General features: G+C 41.7%; 1 protein-coding gene across 9 annotated transcripts in view, besides 3 other annotated features; it reads left to right on the top strand.

The window, feature by feature from the left end:
* sdk (sidekick) overlaps positions 1 to 19,715 on the top strand; it is a 62,663-nt gene that overhangs the window by 22,686 nt on the left and 20,262 nt on the right. For all 9 annotated transcript variants that reach the window (NM_001169159.2, NM_057942.5, NM_134315.4 and 6 more), the window contains 2 exon segments: positions 12,740 to 12,874; positions 19,032 to 19,208. In NM_001169159.2, the coding sequence (NP_001162630.1) occupies positions 12,740 to 12,874; positions 19,032 to 19,208 (312 nt within the window).
* Positions 1,097 to 1,600: a mobile genetic element.
* Positions 9,299 to 9,400: a mobile genetic element.
* Positions 12,180 to 12,588: a mobile genetic element.

Below are 19,715 nucleotides of genomic sequence, written 5' to 3' on the forward strand. Positions count from 1 at the left end.
CTTTTGTTATCTGTGAGCCCAGCGATAAAAGTTAAGCGTTGACAAATTGGCTTAAATAAATTAGAACGATAAAGTTACGCGATTGATTCATCAATGTACTATTTTTCATACTATTTCTACTACCTTTACTACTATTACTGCTGCTACTACTAATTCTGCTACCACTGCTAATTCTACTACTTATTCTAGTAGGTACTATTTTTAATATTCGTTATCGCTCGATCTCTTGCAACATCTGCCGTCTACGTACAGTTCAAACACTCCCTTTAAATGCCACTGAAGTGGAACCACCTACCCCGAAACACCCAAACGTGGCTTCCTGTTTCTGGTTGTACCGGGTAATAACTAGTACCCCCTCCAGTTCGATCCTCTCCTTCCTTACTTCTGCACGAGCCGCTCAACTGGAATATTAAAATTTAAATTAACAAATAAACGAAATTGAGTTACCTTCCGTTGCAGCTTTTCACTTTCTTCGGTATGTGTGCTTCTTTTTGCGTTGCATGCTACGCTATTGGAGCTGTTGCAATTCTAGAGCTGCCCAACACCAACAAAAAGAGTTGCCATTTTGGTTAAAATGATTGGCGAGCGGGGTAACAAAGCACAAAAGCCACAGCAAAAGAGGCCTAAAATGGAAAAAGTCAATGGCGCAGCAACAAAAGAAGCGAAGTAAAAAAGCAAAACAGTAAGCCAAATTGAACAATATGCAGTTCACTGCCTTCACTGTGCTTCCTTCACCTTTTCAGCCACATACGAGTATGTATGTACATATGTGTGCATATGCATTTGTAAAGTGTTCGTTCTCTGCAACCACATTTCATTTTTTTTTTTGTGCTATCGACACTTGGCGATTTGTTGCAGCGTCCACTATTGCCTTTTGATTGCCTTTGTGTGCGAGCGTGTTCCACTTTTCCGCCCGGAGAACCAGCGATACCGTGTAAATCAAGAGTGAGGGTATGAAATATATTCCTTGCGACTGAATATCGTATGCCACAAAATCATCAGCGTTCATCACTAATTATCTTTTAAATTTTATAAGTGCTGGCTGAATGTAGTTGATATTCAATATTTATACCCGTTACTCGAAGAGTAAAAGGTATACTAGATTCGTTGAAAAGTATGTAAGATGCAGAAGAAAGCGTTTCCGACCATATAAAGTATTTGTATATATTTTTGATCAATAGCCGAGTTGATCGGGAAATGTCCGTCTGTCGGTATGAACGTTGAGATCTGAGGAACTATAAAATCTAGACAGTTCTAGAGACAACGACGCAGCGCAAGTTTGTTTACCCATGTTGCCACGCCCGATTGTCACCGACACTTTTGAAAAATGTGTTGATATTTTTTCATAATTTTATTAGTCGTGTAAATTTCTATCGGTTTTCATAAAAAAAACGTTATGCCACGCCCACTTTAACGCCTTTAAGCCGCCAAACCAGTCACGCCCACACCTTTGAACAATTTTAATATTTTTTCTTATTTTATTCCCTAATATCTATCGATATCCCAGAAAAATTATGAAATTTCGCATTCGCATTCACACTAGCTGAGTAACGGGTATCTGATAGTCGGGGGACTCGGTTATTGTATAGTCTCTGGTTTTATATGTAAACACAAGCGGAAGGGAAGAAAATGTTGCTGTTTCAAACCTAATCTGCTTACCATACAATGAATATAACTTTTTTGGAGAATTTTGGCGAGTTATATACATATATGTACAGCAGGTACCTATTAAAGTCATTAAATCTAGCAAAGTTGATTAAAAATGATTGGTTAGTTTTCAGGACCTGAAAACTTGGTCTTCATCTCGTGTTTCTTCCACGTTGTACAAAAAACCGTACATTTCCTGTATTTATATTTTTTTTGGAACAGCGATCACAAATTTTGTTTCCTTTACTTTACCATTTCTGTCTCTGTTCTTAACTGCTGCATATTGCAAAACTGACCCATACACTAGGGGGCCTTTTCAGAGAGGAGGCAATCGAGGGGAACTTCTCAGCCAAAAGCAGCATGCTTAAAGGCGGAAATAAGCCACTTGAAGTGACCTCAAAAGCCAGTTGCGAGGGGTCTGTGTTGCGGGGGGGGGGGGGGTTTTGAACATGTGAGTAATCGTGCGCGCCACTTGCCACTGCTGCCACACTGCACATTTGGACACACCTGGGCTATGGGCTAGGCTGCTGCAGGTTTTGTTCAGTTTCTGCAGCTAAAGGACTCCAGCTGGTCTCCTTCCTTTTGACTTTCCTTCGATTCGCTCTTTTGTGGGAAACATATATACATATTTATATATATACTTGCAAAATACCTGAAATATTTCAGCAGCAGCTATGACGGTGGCTCCAACAAAAGGTTAATACTTTGACGGCTGGAAAACCTGATTTACTCGTTCTCCACGTTTGGCTCTCTTCTCCTTTGATTCTTTTTCTTTTTAGGCTTTTATACTCCTTAATCGTAGGATGGAATGGCATGCTAGATTCATTGCGAAGTTTGTAACAGGTACAATATATGTTTTTGGTTATCATTACGCCTTTACGTTTGTAATGCAAATTACCAACAAACGTCGTTCTTTTGAAAATAGTTTGATCGGGCATCGAGTATCGGGTATCCGAGGGTCGAGCCGCGCTGGACTATACCCTTCTTTCTTGTTGCACTTGTGAAGTCCGCTGCTTCAGTTGTGGCATCATCTTCATCCAAAACCGCCCGCCCAATAAAAAACCTCGTTGCAACCAAAATAGAGGAATAAACAAAAACATTTTTAGACGATTTCATCATCATCAGAAGAAGCAGGCTGCAAGCATTAAAAAAAGGCTGTGGAGAGAGGTGAGAAGTGAGGAAAATGAAATTAACGGATGCAACACCACCTCCCCCAGTTCCCATATATCCCATAGAACTGATCAACTTTGCTTGACTTGGCGATTTTAATAATGGAAATAAAAAAAACTATTTGTAATCCAGAGCAATTGCCATTGTGCTTAATGTCGACTGCAAAGAAGAAAAGATTCAAAAAATTGGGGTCTTAAAAACGATGTATTTCGCAAATTGGACTAATGCGAGAGCGAAATGATTTGAATTTGACAACTGAAAAAGTAATGATTTAGAAATGTCCCAAATTCGAAATCAAACATTACGAGTATTGCCCTAAATCAATTACTTAAATAAATATTTGCCAAACTAGACATTTCCTCCATTCGCTAATCCTCAAGTTTCGTGAGCAAGTGGAATGGGGGATGATGTCAATAGGGGCGTAAGCAAGAAGATTGCTTCGGGGGTTTTGTAAAAATAAATTGCTTTGCTCAATTAGCGGTTTTCCCCCGTTCATTTATCTAACCCTCTTGACCATTATTGCATTTCTCAATTGCCTTGAGGAGAGACTCTCCAAGCTGAATTCTTTTCAGTTTAGGGGCACTCATTTTCCGGGGCTCGGGGTCGGATTGGAGCCCTGCTGCAAATTGATGGCGATGGGCCATTGGCTGTATATGTATGTATGCTTGTGTGTGCCTAGTTGCCTCTCGCTCACTTCAATTTGTTTGATTAGCCAGGTGACCCCACAGCCCAATAGAACCCCACCTCCCCTAATCTGGGCTTCTTAATCTTGGCTGCGAAATCTGAGTCGAACGAGAGCGTCTCAAATTGTGGGGTTTAATCGAGCTCTAAATTGTCAGTCAGCCAACAGCTATCAGCTTTGCGTCCCTCCCCCCCCCCCCACCATGTTTCTTGGGCGTGTGTGTTACGCTTCAGCGGTGACAGCAAACCTAATTATAATAGTCAGGCACCAAAAGAACAACTTTACACACGAAAAGGCACCATAAAATAAAAAGAGCATGGGTTTACATACATTTCATGCGGGTATCCGTACGATAGTAGTTCAGTGAGGCAATAATCGGTTCGTTTAGCTGTAGATGTGCCAAATCTTAAGTTCGGAAAATAGTTCGAATGTATTTGAATACACTTTAATCACATCATACTTGGAATTCTGCTCGCTGACTCCTAAACTAAACTATGCGATTAACCTTGCTTTAATCTCACGATGCCATCACCAATATTTTAGTGCTTCGGATGGTCTGACTATCTCTCTTCTTCCCGCGGAAGTTTCTCCACTTTAAATGAGTGCGTGTTTGAAGCGCCAGACATTCTCAAGTGCCGAAAGGGTATGGACCAGGCCAGAGTTAGGGGCTTTATTGAAGGGGAGGGGGGGAGGGGGGTTGTGTGTCTGTGTGTGTGTGTATGCACGCTCCTCAGTCACGGATGAGGATCCCCTCATTGTCCCCTTTCTATGCTGGTGCTGACAGAGCAAGGAAATGCGCTAATTATGTTGTTCTTGCATTTGGATCCTCTTGTAACCCCTTCTGCGACCTTGATTGCGATTGCGGAAGCCGAGAAGAAGGTGCTCATCAGAACAATGAGTGAGCAAAGTTTCGAGGTTGTGAAAATATGAAAATCTTCACGGGAAGCGAACAAGTGCAACGAAATGAGAAACAAAAGTTCCCCTGATAATTATTGTCACATCTAAAAGCGGTGTGGAGTTCAATGAGAGTGTGGAGTGCCAGCGAGTGGAATCCAAATAAAATATATTTAAATCATGATAGCAAATTGGGAAAGGTTAAGTCAACCATTTTATTATTAGTATTACAATCCCAACTGATATGACTTTTGCTGTCTGCTGCGTAACGTGAGAAGCAACATATGGTAGGTAGACCAGCTGAAAAAGGTCCAGAATAGCCAACCTGATTAATGATACAGACTGAAAAAAAAGTAAAGAAACGAAGAGACATTAGACAGCAAACGGCAATGAAGTAAAAACTTATTTTTATCTAAAATATAATTCCGAGAAGCTACCGACTCAAAGTGGACTACTTAAGGTACTACAAGCACGGGAAGACTCCAAGTGTCCAAACGAGGCGCCTCGCCGGCCTTGTGTCGTGTTGCCAAGATATCGTGTCCAAGTCCGAGTAACTCCCAATAATATGGCAAAGGTTGCTCCATGTGTTGCCAGCGAAGAAACACTGACAGCTTTTTGAGAGGTTGTCTGGGTCTGGGTCTGGGAAAAGCAAGTGGAAATAAAGGGAAAAGTGGGGAAGCAGGGAGTGAAAACACTGGCAAACAACAGCGAACAGACAATGACAATTGCTGGGAAATCATATTAAAATAAAAGCGCAATAAACAACACAGCAGCATAAAAAACAAGAACAGGAGGAACTTCCTTTTCTTGGAAAGTTGCCTCTATTCTTGACACGCACCACCCACTCCTTCCCTCCATCGGTCCCTTCGAAATCCCAGACGATTCACCGCTGGGTCTGCGTTTATTAAGTCGCATCAAAGTACCCATAAATTTTGTGGGGTTCACCTGGATGAGTTTAAGTAACTACATGCCGCAGTGAATAAACTTTCAATGGGGAAATGTGGGAAAGATTTTAAATCAGTTTATAAATCGCACATTTTCTAAGCCTCTATATATATACGATGAGGCCAGTATTTTCCAAGGGGCCTCAAATTAGTGAAATGTACCGAAAAATATGAACTGAAAGAGCTTCCTAGCGCAATTTGAAGATACGATCCATATACAGAGTGTGTCCTTCACGCTCAAATGATTTCCGTAGTTGCCACCGTTGTTGCTTGGCACAAATTGTGCTGCTTTTCCTTAGCGGATTTTCAGTGCTGTTCCACATATTTTCCTTTATATTTCTTTCCAGCAGGCAGGTGCATTGTTGCCACCGCCACTGCCACTGCCACCGTGGGTCATAATGAGCCCGGGAGTGAGAGTCTTTGCCAGAAAAAGTTTAAAGCACAGGATGGAGAAGGGGTCGGAAGGTAGGGGAAAGTAGCTGAGGAGGAGCCACTACTGAAGCTGCAGAAGCTGCAGCGGCCGCTGATAAAGCAGCTTGACAGCTGCGAGGCAGCTAAGCTCGAGCAGAGTGGCCGTGTGCTAAAGTCTACTAAGAGAATATCGCATGCCATCCTATTTTTCGTGGAACACAGACACTGGACTTAAAGAACCTACCTTGCTGTTTCAATACTATTTGGAAACTATTTCGAGAGTGAATTAGTACACTACGAAACCAATGTGCTTTGTGTGCCGGTGATAGCCGATGATTTGAAAATGCAGTCAATTGACCGTCATAGCAAATTTTTTTCTTTCTCTGTACAGACCAGAAATGGGAAAAGAGCCAACCGAAAACGGGCTTTCCTGTGTGAAAATTCAGTCAGAGATGAGAAATTACGGTGGGGCGGAGTTGCATATGACCGAACTGGTTCGGTGCATGAAATATATCTTGGCTAAATGTACCGGCAGCTTGGGAAAGTTCACTTTTGTTTTAATTGCATCTCACAAGTGATTATCGCTTGAATGCAAATCTGTGAGAGGAAGGCGGCACGGCACCAAGCTACCTCAAAGTGCAAAATGCATATACAGTGGCGAAAGAGGTACATTCGCATTGAGTAAAAAATCAGATACACATGGGAAATTAATAATTACCTGGTTGAGATATGTAGCACTGCATATGTAGTTTCATACGGACAGAAAGGAGTATAGATATGTCGTATATCGGAATAAAATCGTCATAAGACATAAAATGTGAACTTAACTCCAACTTATTATGAATCAAGACAGCAAATAAACATCCTTTAAAAGGCACTTTTGCTCAGGTTCCGAGTTGGCCAAGAAAACCCAACGACTATATCGATGGCCATTGGTCATTTGCCATTTGGTCAGCAACAATGTCAGCGCTCAAAAAATGTTTTTCCAACTGTGACCCCGGAATTTCCTTTCTCCAAACTTTCCTGTCCGATGACAAACTAAATTCCAGCATCGCAGTCTAGGGGAATAGGTATAGAAAGCGCGCACACAAGTAATAATAAAAAAAAAAATAGGGAAAACATCGTGAAAATCAATAATCTCTGAACTTAAGTTTTTTGAACTCTTCTACTCAGTGTAGGGTAGTTCAGCGGCACACAAGCAAAAAACTGTGTATGTCTAGCAGCGGAGATACATGGCCATATATATAGATCGTGCGAGCTGTGTGGCAAGTATTCGGGATCAAATCATTACATTTCAGTATAAGTATAACAATAACCTAATAGTATTGACTTAATTAGATTGAAGTTAAACATTTGAGTGCAATAACTCTCTCTATGCTTTATTAGCCGAGTGGAACAGTTTTTGGCAAATATTTGGACCTACATATATATGTGCAGCCAGCTACCCGATTTTTCTTTTTCTTTCCGTTCTTTTCGCCTCGGTTTCTCTCCCTTGAAGTGCCAAGAGTTTGCCAGGATGTCACTTTAATAGTTTTGCTTCCACACTCCTTTCACGACCTCTGTTGTTTAGGCCTTTTCAGTTGGCCCATTTGTCGCACTCCAAACTTTTGCACAGATAAGTCCGCTCCCAATTTTCAACAGCCGACGCCCCCGGGAGCTCCAAAGTTGATCCTCTTTTGGTTGCTGGCTTCATTGATTTCGGAATGGTTTTTTCATGTATTCCCATTTCCTCGACAACAGTGCAAAGTCAGTTAGGTTGGAGAATTAGTTTTTGAGTTTTGTCTTAATTCCCTGGGACTGCTACCACTTAACCCTTGCATCCCTATTAACCCCTCCTGCTCCTCTAGCCACTTTTAAGCCCTTGTACGCTTTTACGTGCGTAAACGCGCGCGCTTAGGATTAAAGGGAAAATCACGGAGTGAATTTAAGGAATTCATTCGGGAATGAGAAGGCGAAAAACAGGACCAAACAGCACCGGACAACAAGTGATAAGTGCAATTTTCCACGTGACACGGAAGAAAGGGATGGGTCGTCGTAGGCGAAAGAGAGAGAGAGAGAGAGAGAGATAACGCGGATTAGATGGCGGACCAGCGACTGCAATGAAATTTATGAGACGTGTCAACGACGTCTTCTCGCTACAGAAACTAAGGGTATGTTGGGAAAATACGATGAAAACGCGGAGGAACTATGGCAAAGATAGAAATATCGCGTGGAATAGGGTACTATTTGTGGGGTGTTTGGAGTGACTCCTTTTGATGAACGACAAAAACGTCAGCTGGACAAAACAAAATACCATAAAATTAGACAAAAACCGTATGAGAGTTTCATTGCAGCTGGCTGTTCAATGTAAAGGTGATTTCAAAACGTCATAAGTAAGATATCACTGGAATCACATCCACTTTCAAAGAAATAAGCTCATCATATCTTATCAGTTTTCCAATTTTATGTTCATATATTCCACTCCGGGAATACATATATAAAATTTACGTCTGTATATACCCGTTCTTTCCCACAATACGCCCGATGGTAATTTAAAGTCACATGTGGTTTTAGCCGGGTGAAAAATGTGCTCGGGGGGTGGCAGTTGTTTTCCCTACCGAATACTTTTTGAATAAATTATTCGCTTCTTGACTTCGCTTGAACTCAATAATTACCGAAAATGTTCCCATCTCTTGGAACTCTTTTGGGGTGACGGTTTCTATAATTATTGAACATTTTCTGACCATTAATCTGGGGACCCCTAAATCCTCTGCCCCTTTGTTATTTTGTTATTTTATATACTCAAATGCATCACAAATGAGATCGTTACCATGTATGTACATACATGCGTGGCATGCCACAAATAGGCCCTTTATATATTCCGTGAAGTGGAATGTGACAATAATTGAGTTTATGTTTTATTTAACATAGGTTGGTATTATTTTATACTGCAGGGAAATGAAAATTTCGTAATATGAAGTCTCACATATTTATACAGATTTTCCGGTACGAAAGCCGCCAAGTGTTTCAAGAGAATGTTTAGCAAAAAAAGCCTTGTTAAATTTATTTATACCTGTAAGTTTACCTTTTTACAAACATTTTTCTGGTATGTGGTTAAAAAGGTGTCAGAAAAAGAGTCGGACAAGGAGGGGGGGGAGGGAGAACGTTCAAGCAGCGAACTCAAGTTGAATTGTTTGTGCGGGCTAAAGTTTGATTGATGTGCCGTGTCCCGCGTGTAGACAACATCAAAATTAGGTGAGAGACTGTGGAAGTTGAATGCAGACTGAAATAGGAATTTAAATAAATTCCCTGGTCAAATAGAAGGAGCGGAATGATTGACGGTAGGGAAAACGAGCTGGGCATTCCGATCACGCTTTAAAGAACAATCAACGAAAATCATATTCATAATCTCTCTGCAAGAAGAAAACACCAACCGTCTACAAGAAGACGAACGCACCAAATTCCTGCAAGAAGGAACAGTCCAAATACGTCCGAAATAGGAAATCTCTAGCAGAACACACAAGCACCAACTCTTTTAAAGAAGAGCACAACAACTTAATACTCATACTTAATCTCAGAAAAATTATAAAATATTGCGTTCGCATTCTCACTAGGTGAGTAAAGGTTATCTGATAGTCGGGGAACTCGACTATAGCATTCTCTCTTTGTGAAAATTAAATTTTTTTCAATATCCATCGTTAACATTCAATGAACGAAGCTGTGCATGTAGGCACATCAACGTTCCCCCGGAAACCTCTTAAAATGTTATGCTCTTCCCACGTCGCATGTGTTCTGTGTGGCTTGAGCAGAAATGATATCAGATTTAAGTCCGGTGTGTGCATGTGTTTTAGGGTCTTTTTCGCCTCTGAAGAGGTGACCTGACCCCGAAGAGACCACCCAGAAACGCGCCCTCTTGAACCCGATAGCTATAGCCAGCATAACATAAGCAGCATGTGTCTGTTTTATCATTAACTTGAGTTGCCGCATGAGGAAGTTACTTGGGTGTCCTGTGAGGGTTGGGCCGGATTCCATGCGCTTGGCTGTGTGAAAGTGTGTGTTTTGCATCATTGGACACACAATTGCAGCAACAAAAGCCGAGGCTGCTGCTGCGGGTTTGCTTTAGTGGCTGCAATTGCTGCGTGCAGCATGCGTTGCAAGCTGCGTGTTGCTGTGAGTCGGGGACTGACACAGTTTCTTGCCAACCTGCAGCACTTTAGTGCGTGTTGCAAATTAAACGCATCACTAATAAGAGCCAGCTGACAGGAAAACGAAACAAAAACTTTAATAAGCAACGCAAATTATTTGCGACCTTCCCTTCCTTTCGATATAAATACGACACATGTGTTTAAGGTGTTTACAAATCTATTGAATCTAGTTGTGTATTGATTAAAAGCGACGATCCTTGCATCTTAATAAGTTTTTTTCTGTGCACTTATAGTTTTACCAGCAGGGATTATGAACATAAGAAGCTGCAGCACGAGGAAGGCCTGCCCGACTGCACGCCAGCATATCAAATGTCCGATATGCGAAGAAGCCATGCAAAATCGAATTCCTTGTGGGCTGCGCAGGCGCAGAAAACCGCAAAAGCCAAAGGGAATGGGGAATGTTTGGTGCAGGCAATATCCATATACCCCAATTCAGACCGAGGCAAAGGAAACGCATTCAGCAAAGGGCGTGTATGAGACAGCCACGTGCAGATTCCACAGCCGCCAATGTACCTCGCTTTATTCCCCACCTGCCACCTGCCACCTACCACCTACCACCTACTTGTGCACATCATCAACCGACCCTATCCCACCCAAACACCATTGTCATTTCCATTTCGATGTCCATGTCCATCCCCCCCTCGATGATGGCAATTTAACGCCTGCTTAGTTTGATAGCTGGCCAACTTACATTGGGGCAGCTGCTATTGAAGCACCGAGAGAACGTTGCGGTTGCAAGTAAACAGTTGGCAATTTGTATGCATTTGGTATTAATATTGACATCAAAACGCTACTAAAATTACACACATGCACACACTAGCACCAAAGACATTAACATTACTGATTAACAAATATGCACAGAAATATAATCACTTGAAAAAGATCTATAAAAGTGTGCGAAAATGTATTCGTAATCCAATAGTCTAATGGGTATGTACCGAGCGCAATTTAATCTAATTCTGATTCGATCCTCAATTCGGCTCAGTGTTCAATAGAAGGTTAGTCATCACGTCAACGCCAATGGGGCATTTGTGGCCTGTGGCAAGAGCGTCATTGACTCGGGCTGAAACCAAACGGGGGCTCCACAATAAGAACAAAAAAGCAACAGTAAACAGTGAAGTGGCAAAACGTACCCACTCACACAAACCAATACCCAGTTGCAAACTCCGGACAAATCATCACCATCGTCATCATCGCCATAGAAATCAACGACAAAGATCAAGAAGCTTTGCGGGTGCAAAAAGCTGAAACTGACCAATTGATTGGTATCCTTAGCGGTTTTTAGATGGTTCTTCAGGAGCTGTCAGCGTGGTTTCAGTGGAATTAGAAGAACAGCTTAGCTTGAGAACACAATCAAGTGGATCGGAATGTAGGAGTACGTGTATGTCCTCATGCTGACAATATGTTTATATCACATATGTTACTTGTAAATTGGCTCCATTTGACCTAAACAATCTATTTACTTCTTAAAGTCTTGGTAATAGCAAGGGTTTCGCTGAATTTGATGTACTTTAAACAATCATTACCAATCATTAAACAATCAATTTCATTCGATTGACACTAATTACCCAGTTTTTTAACAATTTCGGCAGTGCAAACAGTGTGTGTGTGAATACCCAAATTGTTCACGTGCCATAAAGTGGAACAGTGCTTTGATGTTTTGTCTGTGGAATGTGAACGCATGCAATTTATATTGTTTATTGGCAGCTGAAATCGAATGAAGCCAGTTACTCATGCATGTGTCATTTTATATCCAGAAAAGTGTTGCACCACCAATCAGAGTTTCTAAATGCAACACACTCGCGCCATTTCCTTTTGACGTCCGGGGTCTCGATGAGTGCAAGTTTGATAACGACTTTTATATCACTGTTATCCCATGTATGTTGTTGTTGTTTTAGGAAAACACATTAAAATTTCTGGCCAAAGGCCGCGTCATGCATTCGATTTGTAAAACCATATATTTCAGTTCCTTTTGTTTTGTTTAACTTTCATCGACTAAGCTTCTCGATTTCAGTTTTGGGTTCGATTGCGTGGGTAAATTAAATAAAAAGACAGTTTATGGGAAACGTATTTTGATACTTTATATGCAAAAAACAAAAAATATATATATATTTAAATGCGTTTATTTATTAAATATGCCATTTAGTGTTCTTTCGTCCTTGCCATATTGCTTCTGCTGCAACCTTAGTTTTGTCGAAACCCAACCCAAAATATATTCAGAAATGGGAGAAATTCAAGTGCAATCGAAAATGTATGTAACAGGCAAAAGGAAGCGTTTCTCAATTTTTGATCAGGATCAATAGCCGAGTCGACGATGTCCGTCTGTCCGTATGAACGTCGAGATCTCAGGAACTATAAAAGCTAGAAGGTTGAGATTCAGCATGACCCATGTTGCCAGGCCCACTCTAACGTCTCAAACCGCACAAAGAGTGTGGGCGTGGCACCACACTTTTGATAAATGTGTTGATAATTTTTCACATTTTCACATAACGCCCTTAAACCGCGCAAAATTGCCATGCCCACATTTTAAAACAATTTTAAATTTTTTCTCATTTTATTCTCCAATATTTATCGATATCCCAGAAAAATTATGAAAATACGCGTTCGCATTCTAGCTGAGTAACGGGTATCTGATAGTCCGGGAACTTGAAGCATTTCGGTTGGATCCTAAAGCTTTAAAAGTTGGCCCCGTAAAATGTTTTGGGTTGCGATGCTTTAAAGGAAACCCGGCTAAATATTTATTCCATAGCTTCTACTTTTGAACGCCTTGATGCTAAAGACTACCTTTCGCTTTTCCCCAATTGCAGATGCCAATCTACAGCAGCAGAATTCAATCGTTCAACAGCAGCAACTTCAGGCTCCTCGGTTTACCACACATCCATCGTCATCGGGATCGATTGTCAGCGAGGGCAGCACCAAGATACTTCAGTGTCATGCGCTGGGTAAGTAAAGAACCCTAGTATATATAATATCAATAAAGAAGTGTTATACTAGTCGAGAAGGGCAGTAACCAGAAACCTAATATTTTTAACTGAGCGATTATTAGCGAGGATAAACAAAAATCAGATAATCGTTTATTGAACAAACTATGATACACATGAACAGAGTCGCAGATGGCAAGGTGTCATCATCTAGAGGTGCCAAACAAAATGCCCAATGTAAGCAGAATTATAATATCCAATACCCAATACCCCACACTATCACCCGCTTTCGTTGCTCCTTCGGCCTTCAACACACAACACTTGTGCCTCGAATCGCCTGACAGCTAAGCTAAAAGCCAAGAAAGTGTAAAACGAAACCATAAACGAAAACATTTCTTGTCTCCTGCTTTCGCACGCGCTTTTCAAAGATAATGAAGTAGAAAAACAATAACTTTTATCAGGTTTCCCACCCACTGAGGCTCTTTTCCTTTTGCGCGAAACTCGCAGTCAGTCGCAACGCAGGTGCCACACCCACTCTCGTTCCCAGGCGGCCATCGTGTAATCCTTTGAGCGCTTTGGGACGTGCCCAAAGTCCAGGGTCCCAAGCTCCCAGGCTCACGTAATGCTTCCTCCCGTAACGCCTCCTGTATTTGACAGGTAGGAGTATCGGTTTCACATTGCTCCTCCCCGAATATGAGCGGAAAAATGTGTTATGGCCTCAGTTTAGACTGGCCGCCAGAATAGCCTGCGCAGTCTTGTGTTTTTTTTTTATGCCATTTATACCATACTATACCTAACTTGCTTTTTATAGTAGTGGGTATATGCTTCAAATTAATCAGAATAGTCAGAAAAGTCAGCGGCGAATGATAGCTTTTTGTACCGAAATTGGCAAACGCTACATCCGAGTGCCTCGACTATCGGATTATACCCCGCTGTTACTGTTACTCTGCTTGTGGAAGTGCGGTAAGCACGGAGACAATCGTAGTTGCTTTTTTGGCCTTTTGAGAGGGCTCCCCAATGCTCAAAGTTGTCGTCAGCATTTTGATGCACATTTGAGCGGAAAACCCACAACACACAAACACACGCATGCTACAGCGTATGTGTTGTTGTGCGCATTTATGGGGATCTATGTATGCAACGACGCCCGAGAGCCGTGCACTTTGCATAAGCTGCAAGTGGGCACCCAAAAAAGGATGGAAAATAGAAGGAGCATAAAAACAAATGCAAATCACTTTAGCTGCTCCTTGGCGTTGTCACACATGCCGCAACGTTCGCGCTTTCAGTCACTTTGGCGGTTTTAGCTGTCATCTCAGGCCCCGACTCTTTCCCTGTGGCACACTCCTCCCTCCAACCTTAACACTCAACACAGCACTCCCCGTGATAGTTTATGCAGTGATATAAGGGGGGGTTATGCCTATAAAGAAGTTTGCCTCCCACCTTTTCAGTGTTTTGGTTGCATGTTTTTTCGTAGCCATGGAGGGACCCTCGAGCAAAACAAGTTCCCCATCTCCGTTTTTCCCGTCGTCCTGCATCCGTCGTTGTCCCCGTTGCCATCTCATCTTGGCTAAGTCTTACGTTTGTTCGCGTTTTGTGCGGCGGCAATTGTGAAAACAACACAAGAATAGACCAGGAGCCAGGATCTAGGTCCCTCGAATTGAAACCCCAAGAATTCCCTGTAAGGGAGGAGAGTAGAGTCGGAATATGATAAATGGGAAAGGGAGCTACAACAGCTACTAGAAATTTAAAAACGCCCGTATCGCTTACGTATATTTTATACCCAACTAATATACCCCAATTGGGAGCAGTTCAGGGTATAATGGTAGTGTAAGAGCTAAGTCAAATGTGTGTGGAATTGTTTCTGGCCAACAAAATGAAATGCGATGAGGCACTGTGTAGAACTAGAGAGCTGGCTAGAAAAATAAACATCGAGTGAATGGAGAATGGAGAATGTGGCTTCTTCTTCGGCTTCTCATCGTCTTCTCTGGCTGCCTCGCAAATGTAGCGCATTCACTTGCAACAAAGACTTCCTCGGCAACAACAAAAGCCGCCAAAGTTGTTTTTAGTGGCAGTGCTGCAGGACCAACATGTGTTGAACAAGGAGAAACGGCGAAAAGGAAAGAGACAAAAAGAACCGCATTTGTAGAAGAAAGCAAAGCACAGTAGAGGAGAGGGATTGAAGAGCATTTCAAAGGCACACTCGGCCAAAACGTACGTGTTCAACTTTTTTCCTTTAATTTCTCTACGGGGAAAACAAGACAATATTTCTGATTAGTCTCCCTAGGCGTGATCTTTCGTTGGAGATACTAATCCGAACCCGTGTCCGAATCCCGCTTAAAATGATGCAATATAATAATATAATATAATATAATATGATATAGAATATATGCATTTCTTTCAGTGCACTTCTCCCCAACATCTTTCACTCTTCTTTTGCGCAAAGGAAAGTGAGAGAAAAAACTTGAAGATGCAAAAGAAGGAGGTAAACTGAAAAATTGCAAACTATTGTTTTTGCTAGCAGCTTTTTGTCGCAATTTTTATTTATACCCCATTTCTCCGTAAGCCCCGTTGTTTACTCCCTCCCAGGAGAAGAAGAAGCAGAAGCTTAGGGCCTAGAGAAAGAATGAGCGATATGCAACTCGTGTCGTCATTTAGGCTGAAGTGGATGGCTTTGCCTAATGTGTTGTGCTGCAGGAATGCCATGCATGTACATATGTAGAACAGGCATCGGCACACAAAGTATTCCTGGAATCGAGAACCAGGAAAAAGTCGAGACCAAATTGACGCAAACTGATAGGAATAGGAAGCATCAAGAATATTGTGTTTACTTAAAGACGAAACGCAGCGCAAAATTGCTGTAAACGGATAATGAAGAGCGGCGTAACTACTCGTATTTGGAACAGGATCGAATTTGTTGAATGGTTATTTGACGTGGGATACATGCTCGTATAAGATTAACTACCAAAATAGGAGCACATAGGGTTCTGAGAGAAATATGAGAGTGCATCGAAACTAGTTCAACTATTATTTTCCCCAGTGCAACGTGTGCAGAAGATAAATTTCTTTAATCAACCAATTTGGTCCTGTGTTATTTTTGTTCTTTTGCGGTGTGAGCAGTAAACAAAAATGTTAGTCTGACGAAATGTGTAAGCAAGGATAAAAAATGCATCAAAGGGAAAAGTTCAGCAGGGACAGGCAAGATGAAGGAAAAAAACCTTTTAGGCACTTTAATGTTTACTTCGTTTGCTTCCAATGTCACAACAATAACTTCGGAAACTTTTACACATTCTCAATACCTCAACAGCACTCAGAAATAAAAGCGTAACGTAATTAATTTCCAAATATCTCGTTATTTATCATACGTCAGTACATTTTTGTTGGAATCACTCTTTAAAGGTAAAGGTCTGGTTAAATGCAAAAAAAAAAAAAAAAAAAAAAAAAAAAAAAAATCCAACGGATAGTGGCTAAAATCACAAAAAGATCCACACGGGGCTCGGGTTTTTTGTGTTTTTTGAGTTTAGGCCAGGATGAGCCGATTCGAGGTCTCTGGGGCCGAGAGTTTCGCTCGATGGATTGGCGAATTGACTTTTGACCGCCCAGCAAACAGTGCGCTAGGCAAATGCCGATAGTCCGGGCTCTGAAAGTTATGGAGTTATGATTGCCCGTGCTACTGGATTGCGCTACTCTTCCGCTTTCCTCTATTCTGCATCCTGCATCCTGAATCCCACACCCCGAACAACTGCCAGTGCACTATTCTTAAACGCAATTGATTTCGTGGGCCTTTCGACGGATTTACCCTGGCCACAAATCAAACAATTTCCGCTTTGCGGAACGGGAATTCCCCTTTCCACATACAAATGCAATTTGTTTCATTGCGTTGCCTGTTTATTAAATTTATTTGTATGCAGTTGGGCTAGCTTAGACACACTAACTGAATGATTGATTGATTGCCTAACTGATTGACTGACTGGCTGGCTGGTTGGCTGACCGAGTGAATGACATTCGGCTGGTATATTGCAACCACGAGGAAAAGCCACGGAAATATGCTGATGACTTGTTGCCATTTTTTCCGAGGGTAAAATAAAGTGCACGACACTTTTATGGGTCGCAAAGAAAATAGCTGTTTTAAGAAAATAGGAAGTAAAACGATAAAAAAAGCTTCGTTTAAGCGATGTAGGCATCCCTTTTCCAATAATTTCTTCTCCTCCTTTGACAAACTTGGCCTAGTCTGTGTTTCTGCGGCAAGCAAATGAAATTTGCATTCTTTTTAATGAATTTGCGGTCTGTCAATTCCATTTCCCATTCGGGTTACAAGAGCCTTTTTCCAATTTGACTGTTTGACTATCCCAAGAGAATGTAAATTTCTTCATCTTTAGCTTCTTTTTTCCTTTGTCTGTTTCTTTGATCTGCTTAGAGTATTTGCTTTCCTTGTGCTTTATGGCGATTTTTTGGTAGTGACAGAAGCTGGAAATAGCTTGGGCTTAAAGGATTTGTGTTAGTTTAGTTATTTAAAACTCATTACACACACATGTGAAGCAACGCTCAATGACCAATCCCCCCAATGACCAATGGCCACCGTCTCTATTGGCCCTTCCCTTCGACTTAGCGGTGACACATTTCGTTTCCTTGGCTTTTTTAATGTTGATCAACTTCACTCGGATGTGTGTGAGTGTGTGCGAGTATATAAGTATGAGTGTTCGTCCTTGCGACCATATGTGTGCATTTGGTTTACAATTCCCCAAATTGTAATTTTATAGCAGCGTCATTGCCCAAAATGCTCAAACAGACTTTTGCTTTTTTGTCCGTCCATGTAACTTTTTTCTTCCCTCTTTCGTTCGTAAGCTTTCTTACGCTTTGGAAATTCCCCTATTTTTTTTGGCCAACACTTGGGAAACTTTCCACTGTCTTCTCCCTTCTTCTCTAGCCTTCTCCGCACTCTCGGCTTTCTTTCACCCTTATACGCCCTATTCTCAAGTTGATTCCCGTTCTCAACTGGTAGTTTCCAGTTTCGCTTCTAACTCCGCTCAATTCGATTTTGTCTGCAAACTGAATGAAGTGAATTGCATTGCCATTGGCCACGTTTGGCTACCCTGTTAGTAGCCATAAATAGCCCGGGTATGTTGGTATGACACAGTCATAATGCCAAAAAGTTCTTTAAAATGTTAAATATTCTGAAATCCCAGTATTCGAATGAAGAAGAAGGTTCAGTGAAATAAATTACAAATAACGCAAGATTGCCAACCAAATGCGCTAAAAAAGAAGTGTGCTAAGGATTTTTCCGAATTTGTCCGATTCAAGGAGCTCTCAGCACAGGGTATGCGGTATTACATCCATCCATCCATCCCATTTCCAGGTCCCCAACATAAACTCTTTGCAAAGGCGTTGATGGCCCCGCCAGGATTTTGGTCTTTGAATGGGGGGATGACTGAGGCTGGGGTGACTTCTCGTCCTAGGATTTCGGCCTCCGGCAATCCAATCCAATCCGTCTGCTCCCGTTCGGTTGCCTCCATCCTGTGATGTGTTGCATCCTGGTCAGTTAGGCGAATCGCATATTTTATTCAGACTTTCATTTAGTTCAACCGGCCCTTCATCCCCGCCCCTTGGGTCGGTCACATGTAATTTTTGTTTAGCCATTCCAATTGCAATTCCATTTCGCAAAGGGAGTTTGGGTGGACTAAGAGGTCAGGAGGAGGGTGGCCATATAAATCAACTTTAATTTAAATGCCCTGCTGCAGCACTGAAATCAGAGTGGCTGGGCCTCTATACATATGTGCTCCTGTATGCATCGCTCCATTCCTGCAGCTTTGGTGTCTTGGCCTTTATTTTCTTTGCACTCCAGCTGTCATCAAAACAGAAAATCTTTACAAGCATATGCAATTCAAAAGCAACAGTGTGTGTGATCTCTCCTGAGCTTGCAATTAATGGCCGCAGAAAAATAATAATAAACAAACAAATAGACACTCTGGACAAACACAATTATATATGTATGTATACTTCGGCTTTAAATATTAATCACTACATACATATTTATTATTCTGAAAACTTGCTGGTGCTTCAGTCAGCGGAAGGGAAATAAAGCTACGGCTTAGTGATACATACATATGATATACCCTTGAGAATAATATTAAATTTAATATTATACCTTCTCCCTCTTCTCTTTCCACATTTCGTGCACCTCCAGGATACCCGCAACCCACATATCGATGGCTAAAGGACGGCGTCCCCGTGGGCGACTTCTCATCCAGCCAGTTCTACCGATTCCACAGCACCCGGCGCGAGGATGCGGGCAGCTATCAGTGCATCGCCAGAAATGATGCCGGATCCATATTCAGCGAAAAGAGCGACGTCGTCGTGGCCTGTAAGTTCATACTCCACCGAAATGGTGGTGGCTGGGGTGGGATTCTGAATCCTGTGGGGCACATTTTTACATCCCCATACGTCAATTACGGCACATCATCAACAGAAGTGAAAAATTGGGGAAAAGGCAAGTTGGAGGTTCGGAAATTTGAGATAATTCCGAATGATTTCGTTGTTTATTTAGTGGGTTAGGCATTTGAAGGGATTAAGTTACCAATTAAACGAGAAATTGACAAAATTCAATGCTGGCTTATTGAAGATCTTTATTCCGGATTAACTGGCTTATTATGGCCGAAGTCGTACCTAATCATGTCAAGCTATGAGCCCTGGTCATCCGGTTAATGAAAGTTATTTATATTTGATCGGAAAGTCAATTTATTTCACGTTCTTTCAGAACCATAAGGTAGAAATGTCTTACTTACGAGTATTATCCAGCTTGTTCCGAGAAGGATCCACTGGTATGGAAGGGGATTCATAGGGCGAGGTGAGGCACAAATCAAACGGCTGT

The sequence above is a fragment of the Drosophila melanogaster genome, chromosome X (assembly GCF_000001215.4).
Source record: "Drosophila melanogaster chromosome X".
NCBI lineage: Eukaryota > Metazoa > Arthropoda > Insecta > Diptera > Drosophilidae > Drosophila > Drosophila melanogaster.